The sequence below is a fragment of the Mixophyes fleayi genome, chromosome 9 (assembly GCF_038048845.1).
Source record: "Mixophyes fleayi isolate aMixFle1 chromosome 9, aMixFle1.hap1, whole genome shotgun sequence".
NCBI classification, from domain to species: domain Eukaryota; kingdom Metazoa; phylum Chordata; class Amphibia; order Anura; family Limnodynastidae; genus Mixophyes; species Mixophyes fleayi.
The window spans coordinates 111745061-111758299 of record NC_134410.1 but is presented as its reverse complement, the minus strand read 5'-3'; the positions used below and the strand labels follow the sequence as shown (position 1 = coordinate 111758299).

Sequence of the window (13239 nt, the reverse complement as noted above, 5' to 3'; positions counted from 1 at the left end):
CATTGAGCAACTCTAGGGCACAAATGTGCAGAGCACATGAGCTATTTAAGTGGCTGTGTATCCTGAGGTCAGCCGGAGCCTACAGTGATCACAGGCATTGTGACATGTGGTTACTAGAGCCACTCTAAACATACTACATCCTTTACACTATTTCTAAACTGCAGCAACGCTTGGTGGAACCATTCATGGTGCTAAAGTCTTCTGCTTCCAACCTGCCACCTGCTTTCTTCGGCTAAAACCATGAAGGATACAGAGGAGATTAGCATAGCCCTTATGCAAGGATGACACACAAATCCATGAAACATTACATATTTTAGTCAAGCAGTGGGCAAAGCTAATGGAATACTTGGTTATATAGGAACATGTATTCGTAGCAGAAAGAGGGAGGTTGTATTGCCACTTTATTGGTCACTAGTAAGACCTCACCTCAAGCAACATGTACAGTTCTGGAAACCCTATCTCCAAAACCACACTAATAAAATGTAAAAAACTTTCAGTGAAGGGCTACTAAAATGGTGCACAGCAAAACTTATCAGGAAAGACTTCATCATCATCAGCTATTTATATAGCACCACCAAGTCCGCAACACTGTACAGAGAACTCACTCACATCAGTCCCTGCCCCATTGGAACTTACAGTCTAAATTCCCTAACACACACACAGACAGACGAAGAGAAACTGGGGGAAATTTGATAGCAGTCAATTATTCTACTAGTATGTTTTTGGAGTGTGGGAAAAAACTGGAGCACCTGGAGGAAACCCACACAAACACGGGGAGAACATACAAACTCCGCACAGATAAGGCCATGGTTGGGAATCAAACTCATGACCCCAGTGCTGTGAGGCAGAAGTGCTAACCACTAAGCCACCATGCTGCCCCATGTACAGCTTAGAGAAGAGTAGGGACAGGTTACACGATAGAAAAATTCAAATATATTTGTATTAATCGAGTTCAGAAATGGAGTATTATTACAAATAGAGCTAAGACTTAGAAAATATTAAGAAAAAATGTAAAGCTACTAATATCAACCAGAAGTAAGAGGCACCAGACAAAGGACAGGACTAAAATAGTCAACCTGAACCTAGGAACACAATCCAGTCTGAAGATCCAGGCAGATGTTTAGGTGAACACACGAGCTGAGGCCATGGAGCCAGGGACAGGAGAAAGTAAAATAGTCGAGGTCTTAAGCTGAGGTCAGAAAAGTAGAAATAGTAAAATGGATAAGGTCACTAGCCAATGTCAAGGATTGGAAAAAAACAGACATGTCAGGTGGGCAAAACTTCAGCAGCAGAGTAACAACAGGCAATGAATTTCACACAGCAAATGTTCCTAATTAATACTTGCTCATGCAGGGAGTGCTGAACACAGCTGCTTACATAAGATTAATGCTAGCGGGGAAATGTTGGTGCAGGCACTAATAAGGCATGTTGTCAGTGTTCTCAGTGACAAAAGTATGACATCGCTTACTAATGTGATGGCAAACTGACAATGATGCTCCCACTGGGGACCCAGGCCATATAACTTCATACCTCCCACTTTGGAGCATGGGAACCAGTACAGGGGGTGTGCCTATGTCATGATGGGTTGTGATCAGAGCTTTAGAAGCATTAGCTAATCACATATTCATTACCTCATGCACTTGTGGTAGAATGTAAGCTCTTACAGCCAGTGTCCACTCTACTTTATGTCCCATGTTTGTCCACTGCCCATCCACCTCATGATCCCTTGTCAGGTCTGTTGCCAAATTCTGTGGGAGTGCTATGCTTTTTGTCCACTCACACGCATGGAATTTGTGCCCATATCTGTAATTGTACTCTATGTGTACCGGACGTGTTATTATGTAAGTGTTTTCATGTTTTTGTTCATGCTGTATTCATTTATGTCATATCTGTAATGATTGTCTAGAATCTATTGCCCAATAAATAAACACTGATGATGATCAGGGAGACTTTCTTTGTCATATTACTCACCATTTAATAAGGTTCTGTCTTGTGTTCTTAAAGGATTCATGTGCTTGGTTTTTATAACAGTACAATTAAGGCAGATAATTGTTTGGCTAGCAATAAAAATTAGGTTGAGATTGTATTTTGAGATAAGTTAGGGAGCAACTGAATACTTCTTCAAAGTGTCAGCTTTTGGAACCAAATCTTAGTGGAAGCAGAATTGAGTATTTTATAGTGAGCATGAAATCTAGTTCTAGGATAGTTTAATCAAGATTTTTTTTTTTAGACAGACCAGATGGTGTGGTTTTTATTAACCCTTTCACACCCACACATAATGCCTGCTCAGGTGAGACTTTTGAGGACAATATGGCTTTTCACCCTATTATAAATAGCACTTTTAAGTCACTAAAAATATCTTTGCTCACCTCACCGTGTATTGAGGTACAAAGGACACAGACAGGGCAGACTGGGAGATCTCTCCATGTTGCTGCTGTCACATAGCTTTCAGTGTTCACAAAAAACATTCATTTTAACACTACATTGGAGGTGGTGATCCAAGTTGCTTTCAAAGCAGCGTAATTTGCTCATTATCAACTCTCTTGTTGCACCAAGCCTAACATAAGATGCTTATATAATAACATATTTCATGTTAATTAATTCACAAATTGACACTTGAAGCAAATATTGCTTCATTATATGCAGTATGATTGAACACACATTAATTAGGCAGTGTGCTCCCCGGAATTGTCTAGTGGCTAATGCAGTGGTTCCCAAACTGTGAACCGTGGCTTCATGGGGTGCCGTGGTGATCTCACAGGGTTTCCGCAGCCAGGGCCAGTGGTAGACAAGGCGGGGGACTGCCAGGAATTTATTTTAGCTTAGGGGTGCCTGGAAAAAATTATAGAGACCCTAAGGGTACCTCAAACCGAGACAGTTTGGGATCCACTGGGCTAATGCGTTAGACATTGCGATGCACAGAGAAATGCAAATCTGCAAAAAATGGAATATTTGTCACTGCATTGTGTAGATATAAATGAGCCCCAACAAGTTCTCCTCGATATACAATAAGAGATGTGTCGCTCTGAGCTCTATGCTGTCACCCTATCTTTATACCAGCGCTGCATACCACTTTCTTTTGAACAGTATCAGATGTTACTCATGTTCCCTGTGCTTTGATGCTGCTTTATGAGCTGTCTGGATGGATCTCACGCTTCAGCGCAACACAGACAACAGCCTCTGCTCTTATAACGGCATATCCTTAATTAAATCGTAGCCATTTCAAATCTATCCAATATGTCTGCTCAATGCATCGGTGGCATTTAATGATTTTTTTTTTCCCCAGTGGTAAACTCAGCCGCAGAGCATACATTTGGTTTTAATGGAATACACCAAACGTATTTCAGTTGCTTCTTGTTATACTGATCACATGAGTATAAACGGAAAAACCATTAAACACCCATGAGTGCCATATTACTATTACTAATGGATTGTACTAGTTTTGCATCTGATTATAATATTGTTACTAAGGGAAGTTTAAGTAGAGTATACAGAGCAAGAAACCCCATTATCTTTGTCACTAATTGATATCATGAGCCATCAGAGAGAAAAGTATATTTTACGGTATCTATATTGCGACATGCCTTAGATAACATATTTCACACTTATTAATATATTGTGTTTGAACTATTTGTACAGCTTCTCTGCTTTATCCCACTGTTCCATCACTTAAGTTACGAGGTAGGTCTATTAAATAACGAGACTGATAAAATAACTCACCTTTATTTATTGGTATTACAAATTTAATGTTTGTACCCTCCAATATACTCTCCATTTGCACTAATACATCGCTGTAGTCTTGTTTTCCACTGGTCGAAGTCATGGAGCAAATCAATTTCTGTCACTTGTTTGAACATATCTGTCATTTTGTTCTTTACTGCATCAACTGACTCAAAATGTGTCCCTTTAAGCACCGATTTAACTTTTGGGAAAAGATAAAAATCGCAAGGTGCTAAATCTGGCTAATATGGAAGATGTTCAAGTGTAGTAATGTGTTTGTCAGTCAAAAACTGCTTCACAGAATGTGCTGTGTGAGCAGGCGCATTGTCCTGGTGAAGAAAGAAACCATTTTTTCACAGTACGGCCGTTTCTTTCTGACTCTTTCTCTGAGCTTTTGCAAAACTTCCTTATAATAATGCTGATTAACTGTTGTGTCTTCTGGAAGCCATTCTTCCAAAATTACACCCTTGATATCGAAAAAAACAATGAGCATTGCTTTGAATTTTGACGTGCTTTGACAAGCTTCTTTTATTCTTGGTGATGATGGTGTTTTCCAGTGCATTGACTGTCTTTTGGTTTCAGGATCGTACTGGAAGATCCAGGTCTCATCACAAGCGATTACTTTATGAAACAGGTTTGGATCTGTGTCAAGTTGCTGCAGAATGTCAACACAACATTCCTTGCGAAGTTCTTTTTGCTCTGGTGTGAGAACCCTTGGGACCATCTTTGCAAAAACTTTCATCTTGTTAAGATATTCACGCAAAATTTTCCATACGGTGTCTTTGTCATTGTTCACGGATTCAGCTATCATTCGAGCACTGAGTCGGCGGTCTTTTCGAACAACCTGACAGATTTTTTCTACATTTTCTTCGGTTCTTGAAGTGCAAGGTCATCCAGGGCGTTCATCATCTTCGACATTCTCACGTCCCTGGCTAAATCTTTTGTGCCACTCAAACATACGCGTACAAGACAGGCAGACATTCCCATAGGCCGTACTAAGCATTTGAAAACATTTTCTTTGTGTTTTGTGCAATTTAACTAAAAAATTCAAATTGACACGTCGTTCAACTTTTAAACTTAGCATTTTTTCAGCACTCAGCACTCTACAGAAAACACAACCAAACTAAATGGCAACTCATAATCAACTGAACGTCATAGAGTGTTGCAGCTTGTCATGCAGGTTCAAGGTTACTACATATGCAGTTATAACCGGTTCTGACTGCTTTGTTTACTAGGTGCAATCACAGTCTCGTTATTTAAAAGACATACCTCGTATCTCAACCAATGTTTACACTGCCCCAGTGGCGGATCCAGGGGGGGGGCGATCGGGGCAATCGCCCCCCCTAGCAGATACTTGCTGCCGACGGCTGCACAGTATGTGCAGGTCCGTCCAGCCGTGACAGGCAGGGACAGTGTGCTGCCCGGCTGCTCTGACTGTGTTTAAAACACAATCAGAGCAGCCGGGCAGCACACTGTCCCTGCCTGTCACAGCTGGACGGACCTGCACATAGTGTGCAGCCGTCGGCAGCCTAAGATGTTAGAAAGGGGCGGGGCCTAAATCGCCCCGGGTACAGCATTTTTCTAGATCCACCCCTGCACTGCCCTCAGATACACACCAATCTTATGCCCTGCAGGGCTTGTAGGATGAGTAGCTGGTCAGCAATATAGTCTTGATCAGAGCTGATTGTGCTAAGAAGGTACTGCAGTGCAGGCCTATCCCAGCAATCATCATCATCATTTATTTATATAGCACCACTAATTTCACAGTGCTGTACAGAGAATATTTATCATTCATATCAGTGCCTGCCCCATTGGAGCTTACAGTCTAAATTCCCTAACACACAGTAATGCTAGGATAAATTTTTGTTAATTATTTGCCAATTAACCTACCAGTATATCTTTGGTGCAACGCAAACGTGGGGAGAACATACAAATGTCAGATAAGAGCCTGGTTGGAGAATCAAACTCATGACCCCAGTGCTGTAAGGCTGAAGTGCTAACCACTGAGCCACCATACTGCCTATTGGATGAAGCAGCAATAAAAGGAAAGTCATGGGATATTTAATAACCTACTACTTTACTCTCTCTGTTGCTGCTTCCAATAGACAGGTATCATTGTAGTCATGGTTCGATTGCACCCAACAAGGAACCTCAAGATTCACAGCTTGTCATAACAATACAAGGTGTATCAGCCAGGACTGGGAGGAGCAGCGCTGGTAGAGGCCCCGCGAGCAGTGGTTGGGGGTTGGCAGTGTGTATTGAAGAAACATTTTCACAGCACATTTGAATGCTATCCTTTATTTAGTACATACAAATGTCCAGGTTGAAATTATTATTAGTCCAGGAAATTATACAACACAGGCAGGTTTATAGTCAGTGCAGCAGTCATTGTAGCTACTACATGAAGCATTACAGTTACAAGGGTAAATCTTCCCACTGGCTCCACAGCGCCCCATGCAGGACGTGAAATCCACCCCTACACAGTCACAGATTCCACTGAGGGAGAGACCTCCATCTATACCAATAGTAGGACTAATCTCGAAGCGCTGATCACTGTACAGAGCTGTAATGGGACAAAAAATAATATAATTTAATGATGTTCTATACATAAACAACACTCATAATATTATAGATTTTACTTTTACAGTTTACCTGTTTGAAAAATCTGACATTAATAGTGCAGCCTGAATAAAATCCTGGCTACAATGTATAATTATTAAAGGACCACTAGGTCCCCCAAACTGAAGCTTTGAGATATGAACCCGTTAAAAAGTAAATCCTATTGAACTTCATTTACAATATGAAAACACACTGCAAAATACTCTTTGGTGGCGCTGTGCACCTCGATTTGTGCAGGGGCCGCCTAGATTTTTACCGAAGCGCATGAACATGGAGTAAGATAACGGGATTTGGCAAGGAGCAAAAAGTAGACACCAGATAAGAGGAGTTGGGCAGGGCGCAAGGAATTTCTTGCTAAGTACAGAACAGTCCCACCAGTGCACACAGTTGATTCTTGCTTAATGTCCCGGAATGTCCAGTCCAGGAGGATCCAGAATTTTGGGAAGTCCTCCCAAACTCCCCGAAGAACAGGCACCCTACCAGATCCTAAGGAGGCGGGGCTTGATGATGCAAATCACACCTCTGGGATCCAGGGCCGCCATCAGGGGGGTACGGGGGGTACTGTTGTACCGGGCCCGGGCTCACCAGGGGGCCCGGTACAACAGCGCAACACAGACTTACCTGGGGGCCCGCTGTCTTGCAGTCCGCTGGTCTCCGCTACTCTGTCTTCAGCCTGGCTGTCACCGTGAGGCATACTTACCTACTTTCTTCAGCTCCCTTCCGGGAGCCAGCCAGTGGAGGGGGGCGTGAAGGGGCGGGGTGGCCGAAATCGCGTCATTTCGGCCCCGCCCCCTGTGACGTCATGACGCAAATTGCGTCATTTGACAGCGGGGGCGGGGCCAAACGCCGCGATTCACCGGGAATCGCGGCGTTTGGGATCTAATTCTGCCCACTTCACTAGGAAGTGGGGCACTTCCTAGTGAAGTGGGCAGAATTCGGGAGATTGCCACACTCGCCCGGGAGTCCGGGAGACTCTCACAAAATGCGGGAGTCTCCCGGACATTCCGGGAGAGTTGGCAAGTATGCCGTGAGGTGACAGCCAGGCACCAGAATGCGATCGCAGGGGTGGAGGAATCATTTCCCCTGCGATCATGTGATGACAGATCAGTAGCACTTTGGTGGCACATGCAATAAAGGTAGTCCTGAATTTGCGCCACTTTAGGTTTTCATGCCCCCACCAAACTTAGTTTGAAGAAACTCATACAGGTCATAAAGCTGAGTCTGCATTGAAGTCGCTGGGATGCAGTGGCATATCTATCATGGGTGCAGGGTGTGTTGTGCACACAAGGCCCCTAGTCGCCCACCCTGCATCCAGGACATTGACAGCCAGCGCCATATGTCTGGCACTCTCTTTTGGGGAGGTCAGGGGGAGTACCACTGACTCATCTGGGACCCCAGACCGCATCCAAGGAGAGTGGTGGAAATAATTGTCTGAGCAAAAAATAGCAAAGACTCTTTTTTTTGCTTAGCTTCTCACCCTCCAATTCTCAGACATAATCTCCCCTTTCCCATTTTTCCTTGGTCTCACATTTCATCTCAACCCCCCCTGTCCGCGCCATATGGGAGGGAGATGCGCACGGCCGCTGACTGTGACATGCTGCACAAACTCTTTCCCTCCACATGGAGCTGTGTGAGTAGCTGTGAGGAGAAGCTCTCTGACCCCTTCCTCCGCTGGGCACCTAGCAAGATAATAACTGGTGGAGAAGGGCAGAAAAAATAAAGGTCGGCCCAGGCAGTCTAATAGAGGGTGTCTTAGCAGCAGATGTCTCCCTGACCCCCGGCCCAGCTTCACCTTGCTCAGTGGTGCACGCAGGGGGGGGGGTTCTGAGTCTCCAGAAACCCCTCCCCTCCGCTAAAAAAGTGCCCTACATAGCGGTGCTGTATTGTATGCAGCACCGCCGCGGACGCTTCTTTGACAGCGCCGCGGCTGATGTATAGTACAGTGCTGCCGAAATGAAGCTGCCGCGCATGCTCCCACGCACGCTCTCTAGGTTTTGGGTTCTTTTGTGGGTGGAGGGGAAACCCCCCCTGAAAAATTCTCTGTGCGCCCCTGTTGCTCGTGACTATATATAACTACCCAGAAGTCTGGGAGACTCCTGAATTGCGGGTAGGTCTCCCCGACTCCCCGCAGAGCAGGCCATTCTCCAGCATCCATGACGTGATCTGCGGGTGAATCGTGTCATTTTGGCCCCATTCCCCATGGTAAAATAAGGCTTTCACGTCATTGACGGGGACAAGGCCAAAATGACGCGAATCGCCGCCTCCATCCTCACATTCCGCTTCCCCTCCGGGATCTCCCGGAGGCTAATTATGAAAAGTTAGTAAGTATGAATAAAAATATTACAGTAAACAAATGTGACATGTGAAATAAAGACAGTGCTGGGGGTAAATTTATCAAGCTGCAGGTTTGAAAAAGTGGAGATGTTGCCTATAGCAACCAATCAGATTCTAGCTGTCATTTTGTAGAATGTACTAAATAAATGATAACTAGAATCTGATTGGTTGCTATAGGCAACATCTCCACTTTTTCAAACCCGCAGCTTGATAAATTTACCCCCCCCCCCTTTCCCCCTTCCCCGTTGTCCTCTTGCTCTCATGAAGTTATCAGTGTTTTCAGAGAAAATGGAAGAGGTGGACAAAGAGATGTATTTGGGGATAAGTGAATTTGCTGAACATTCACATATCCTTAGTAAGTCTCCCTTAATGTGTGTTTAATGTGTAGGGGTCAAGTCCCCTCTAAAAAATATTTTATTATGTGCTTTAAGAGAACCTATAAAATCTCAGGAAACTGCTGTACTGTTACAGATCAGTAAGTAGTTACAGATTGTACTTTCACAAAAATCTAATTTCCCAGCATTACTTTAAGAAACCTCCTTATGATTTTATGAGTAGGGGGCAGAGGAAGGAGGGAGACATTTCAAGAACAGTTTTATTAGCAGATATTTTTGTACAAAAGTGAAGTTATCCTTTCAGCATAATTAGATCAACCAACAAGGTATATAGCAATAAGGTAAATACTTACAACAAGAAAGCTGCCATTTTTTAAGGTAATTCCTTTAATTTTGCTGCCCCCCACTACTATCTGCTTGTGTAATTAAGGTGGAATACCAACTTTTTACTGTCAAAAAGAAAAGGCTGTGCATTTTCTGAATATCCTGCGGCATGCAGGCCTCCTTCAAAATCTTCCCTATAGTTTTATAATCCATGTACCCTGCCAACATGAGTACCTCTATAAACTTCCGACAATACAGTCAGTAAAGACTACTGGAGTTGTGCTGACCACACACGTAGATCTTGAGTTTGGTTGTCCCAACCTTGTACTATCTGTGGCCAACCTTGTTGTGAGTGATTAAAAATGTGATTGTGTTGGATTGTATAGAATGGATTTTTGGACAAGCTGACCTGTGCAATATGTCCCTGCATACATGTGGCCAATTTATGGAAGTTCTGGTTGTTTGGAAATCAAGCCATACAACTGGATCTGCCTATTTGGTAGAAGATTTAAAGGTCCAATAGGAGGAATGTCCAAGTGGGTAATAAGGTTTAATGGTGGGCACAGTTAGCAAAGCTGGTGACTACAGACATGTGTAATTTAATTAAATCCTAGGCCTGCATCCAAAGAAAGGGAAATCAACAGTCATAACAGCTGCAGTTGCTCAATGCAGCAACATTAATTCCGACAATAATAAAAATAAATAATTCTGAGCTATGTAAATGTTGACATAAATTACATATTGATTGGATGATATTAATTTGATTGTCTACAAGCTTAATGACAAGTGAGGCTTTTAGGATGAACGCACTTAAAAGGGCGACAGTGTTTGTAGCAAGCTGAACACTTACCTGAAGGGGTTAACATAGGGTTGGGCCTGACCAATGGCAGCTCCTGTGGGAGGGACCTTGATTGAATATAGCAGGATGTACTTCCTCGTCTGCTTCACTCTGCAGCACGAGATCCCACCCACCCACTCCTCAGTTTAAGTACTTATGTGTTAACGTTTGCAGTAGGAAGGCACTGCGTTCAGCGGCTGACTAGTGGGCGCACAGGTAGTTGGTCGCAGGTCACTGTCCCCTTAGAGGCACCAGTAACTCCTTTTTGGGACCTTCGGTGAGGAGGGTCCCTGTCCGGCTCGGTGAGGGTGGGCAGCGTGAGTTTGAAAGGGGCAGTCACTCTGACGCCAACTCAGCGCAAGTTGTGATGGGATTTGTTCCCTTTGGTTTGCGAACTTACGGCGGTTTGCGCCTGTCCCCATGTGATCTAGTGTTATCAGCTTGAGAGCTGTTTCGCAGTGCCCTTTCTCCGCCACCATAAGTTTAGTTTAATATAAATCATAATAAAAGTTCTGCCAATTTTTAATAACTTATACATGTCTCCGTGTGTTTATTTGCATGCAAATGTTTAGAGTTTAAGGTTGATGTGAAGTTTATGGGAACATACACGGTGAGCCCTTTAAGCCTAAATGCAGGGAAACTGCTGCTGATGGAGGTTTTAGATGCAGCTAAATGGACAAACTGAGCTTGGTTTGATCTTGTTCAATCTCATCAGTGCAAGATATGAATCAATGGCTTCTATGGTGTAGAGTCAAATTTTTGCCCAACATGGACACATAAGAACTGCATTGCATACAGTATGTCTACCCAGAATTCACAAGGTGAGTATAATACTTTACTAATCCAATCTAGTGTGAATATCTTATGTTATAATATGGGACTCTTACTGCATTATATTTAGTGAAGGACTCAGCTTGCAGTGCACTCGACTGTAAGCCTGGGTGCACTATTACAGTCTGTCAAGAAAGACAATTTGCAAGGACAATGGGTTTTGGTTTACACGAGGTGACCAGAGCACACCCCATTTACATTAACATTGTAGAAACTTATAAGGCGGGTCAATGTCCTTCAATTCAGTGGTGCACTGATTGTGGGAAATGGTATTAGGAATTAAAGACATTTATTTGATTATGTATTTGTTATTGACAGCTGCATACTAGTATTTTCATACATATCTACAGTATAATACCACACACTGTTTGTCACGAACGCCCAGCCTGTCCCAGATAAAGCAATCTGAACAGCTAGCTGTGACTGGCGTCACCTTAGTCACTTAGCAATGAATACACCTTTTTTGCCACCTCGAAGGAGTTATTATGGTGTCCTAACATTCACCACTTATTAATGTTTTACATTTAAATCACATACACATGTAGCATGAGCCTCCCTGGGCTTCGTAAGTTCACAAAAAATCACTGAGAATATGCTAGATAAAATTTATTTAATCTAAAAAAATGTTTCCAAGGCTTAATTACAACAATGAATAACAAGACATACAATATGTTACACAAATGAGTTTCAGAAAATAAAATAGGAAATAAACTCAGAGTTACTACTTACTAGTTTAAGCCTGATGTGTGAAGGAACGCAATTGAGGAAAATTAGACATTTCAGTCTTGATAGATCCCTCATGAAAATGCACACATAATTGTCTAAGTCAGAAGATTTTAAACCTATTTGCCACATAGCTATCACCCCCCACCTTTAGCTGTCAATAAGGACAGATAGATCTCCCAAATGTCACAGGGCTTTCGAAGGGAGCTAGGGATATCCAGAGATCAGAGTGTTCACAGGACCTGATTTCCCACCTTTGCTCATTCTACTTGGCTAGATGGTTTACAATTTTGGGGCTTCAAACTCCTCCATAATCCTTTCTCTCCCTGGTCTGGCTATCTCAATAGATTAATGACATTTGCATAAGTTCAAACTCATGTTATCTAGCAAAGCACACTTTGAGGTTACAAGATTACATACAATATACATTGTCATACATGAACTCAACAGAAATTGACAATCAGTCATTAGATATACTACATAATCATCAGACCTGCCCCTAAACATAGGGCACGGAAAACTGAACTGTCACCATCTCTCCTGCCCATTCACCACTTCTGCCCCTTGGCGCGAGAGGCCATCTGAGTTTCCATGTTCTGCGCCCTTCCGGTGCTCAATGGTGAAGTTATATTGCTGGAAAATTAAATTTCATCTTAAAACCTTAGCATTATTCTCAGAAAATTTATTTAGCCAGCTTAGAGGATTATGGTCTCTAATAATGGTGAAATACCGTCCATACAGGTAGGGCTGTAGCTTTTGAAGTGCCCATACGATGTCTAGGCATTCTCGTTCAATGGTAGCATATGCCACCTCCCGGAGGAGTAGTTTTCTACTTAGGATAATGATAGGGTGCTCCTCCCCCTGTGCTGTCACCTGGCTAAGGACAGCGCCTAGTCCATAGTTAGACACGTCGGTCTGTAGTATAAATCTCCATTTGAAATCTGGGGCCTGTAGCACAGAGGACTGGGCCAGAGCAGATTTCAGAGCTGTAAATGCATTCTCACAATCCTCTGTCTAATTGACCACCTGTGGTAACTTCTTTTTTGTTTAGTCAGACATAGGTTTGGCTAGGGTACTATAATGGTATTATGAATCCCAGTGTATTCACGAAGAGCAACAGAAGTGTAAAGCAAAGTGTCTTTATTCAGGTAAATACACAAACAAAGATTACTCAGATCCACTGATAAGAACAGGTTCCTAAGGAGACTGTATAGTAAAAATGGCAGGAAGAGGTATTATAAGTTTTACCCCAGTCCAGAAGGCACAAGGCTGTCCAGGAAAGCAGACAGAGTCCAGGGATAAGGCAGTGATCCGACAAACAAATCCAAATAGCCAGGCAGAGATCAAGCAAATTAGCGAGGTACAGAAGTCTGTCCAAAAGGTAGGGCAACAGGCAGAATAGCGTGGTCCAAGGTACAGGCAAATGATTCGGGGTCTCAGGCAAGCAGGCAAGGTCCAAGGTACAGGCAGGGGTCATACACAGAAGTTCAGTCCAGCAGGTATATATCAAATAGC

General features: G+C 43.2%; 1 protein-coding gene and 1 pseudogene across 1 annotated transcript in view; one reads left to right on the top strand and one right to left on the bottom strand.

Annotated features, from left to right (window-relative positions):
* Window positions 1–221: 221 nt before the first annotated feature.
* LOC142102631 (U6 spliceosomal RNA) lies at window positions 222–316 on the top strand (annotated as a pseudogene).
* A 5686-nt stretch (window positions 317–6002) lies between these two features.
* The window catches only part of LOC142101686 (deoxyribonuclease-1-like), a 44000-nt gene continuing 36763 nt past the window's right edge, over window positions 6003–13239 (bottom strand). The window contains exon 9 of the mRNA XM_075186075.1: window positions 6003–6283. Coding sequence (XP_075042176.1) covers window positions 6069–6283 — 215 coding nt within the window. The 3' untranslated portion in view covers window positions 6003–6068. The remainder of the gene's footprint in view (window positions 6284–13239) is intronic.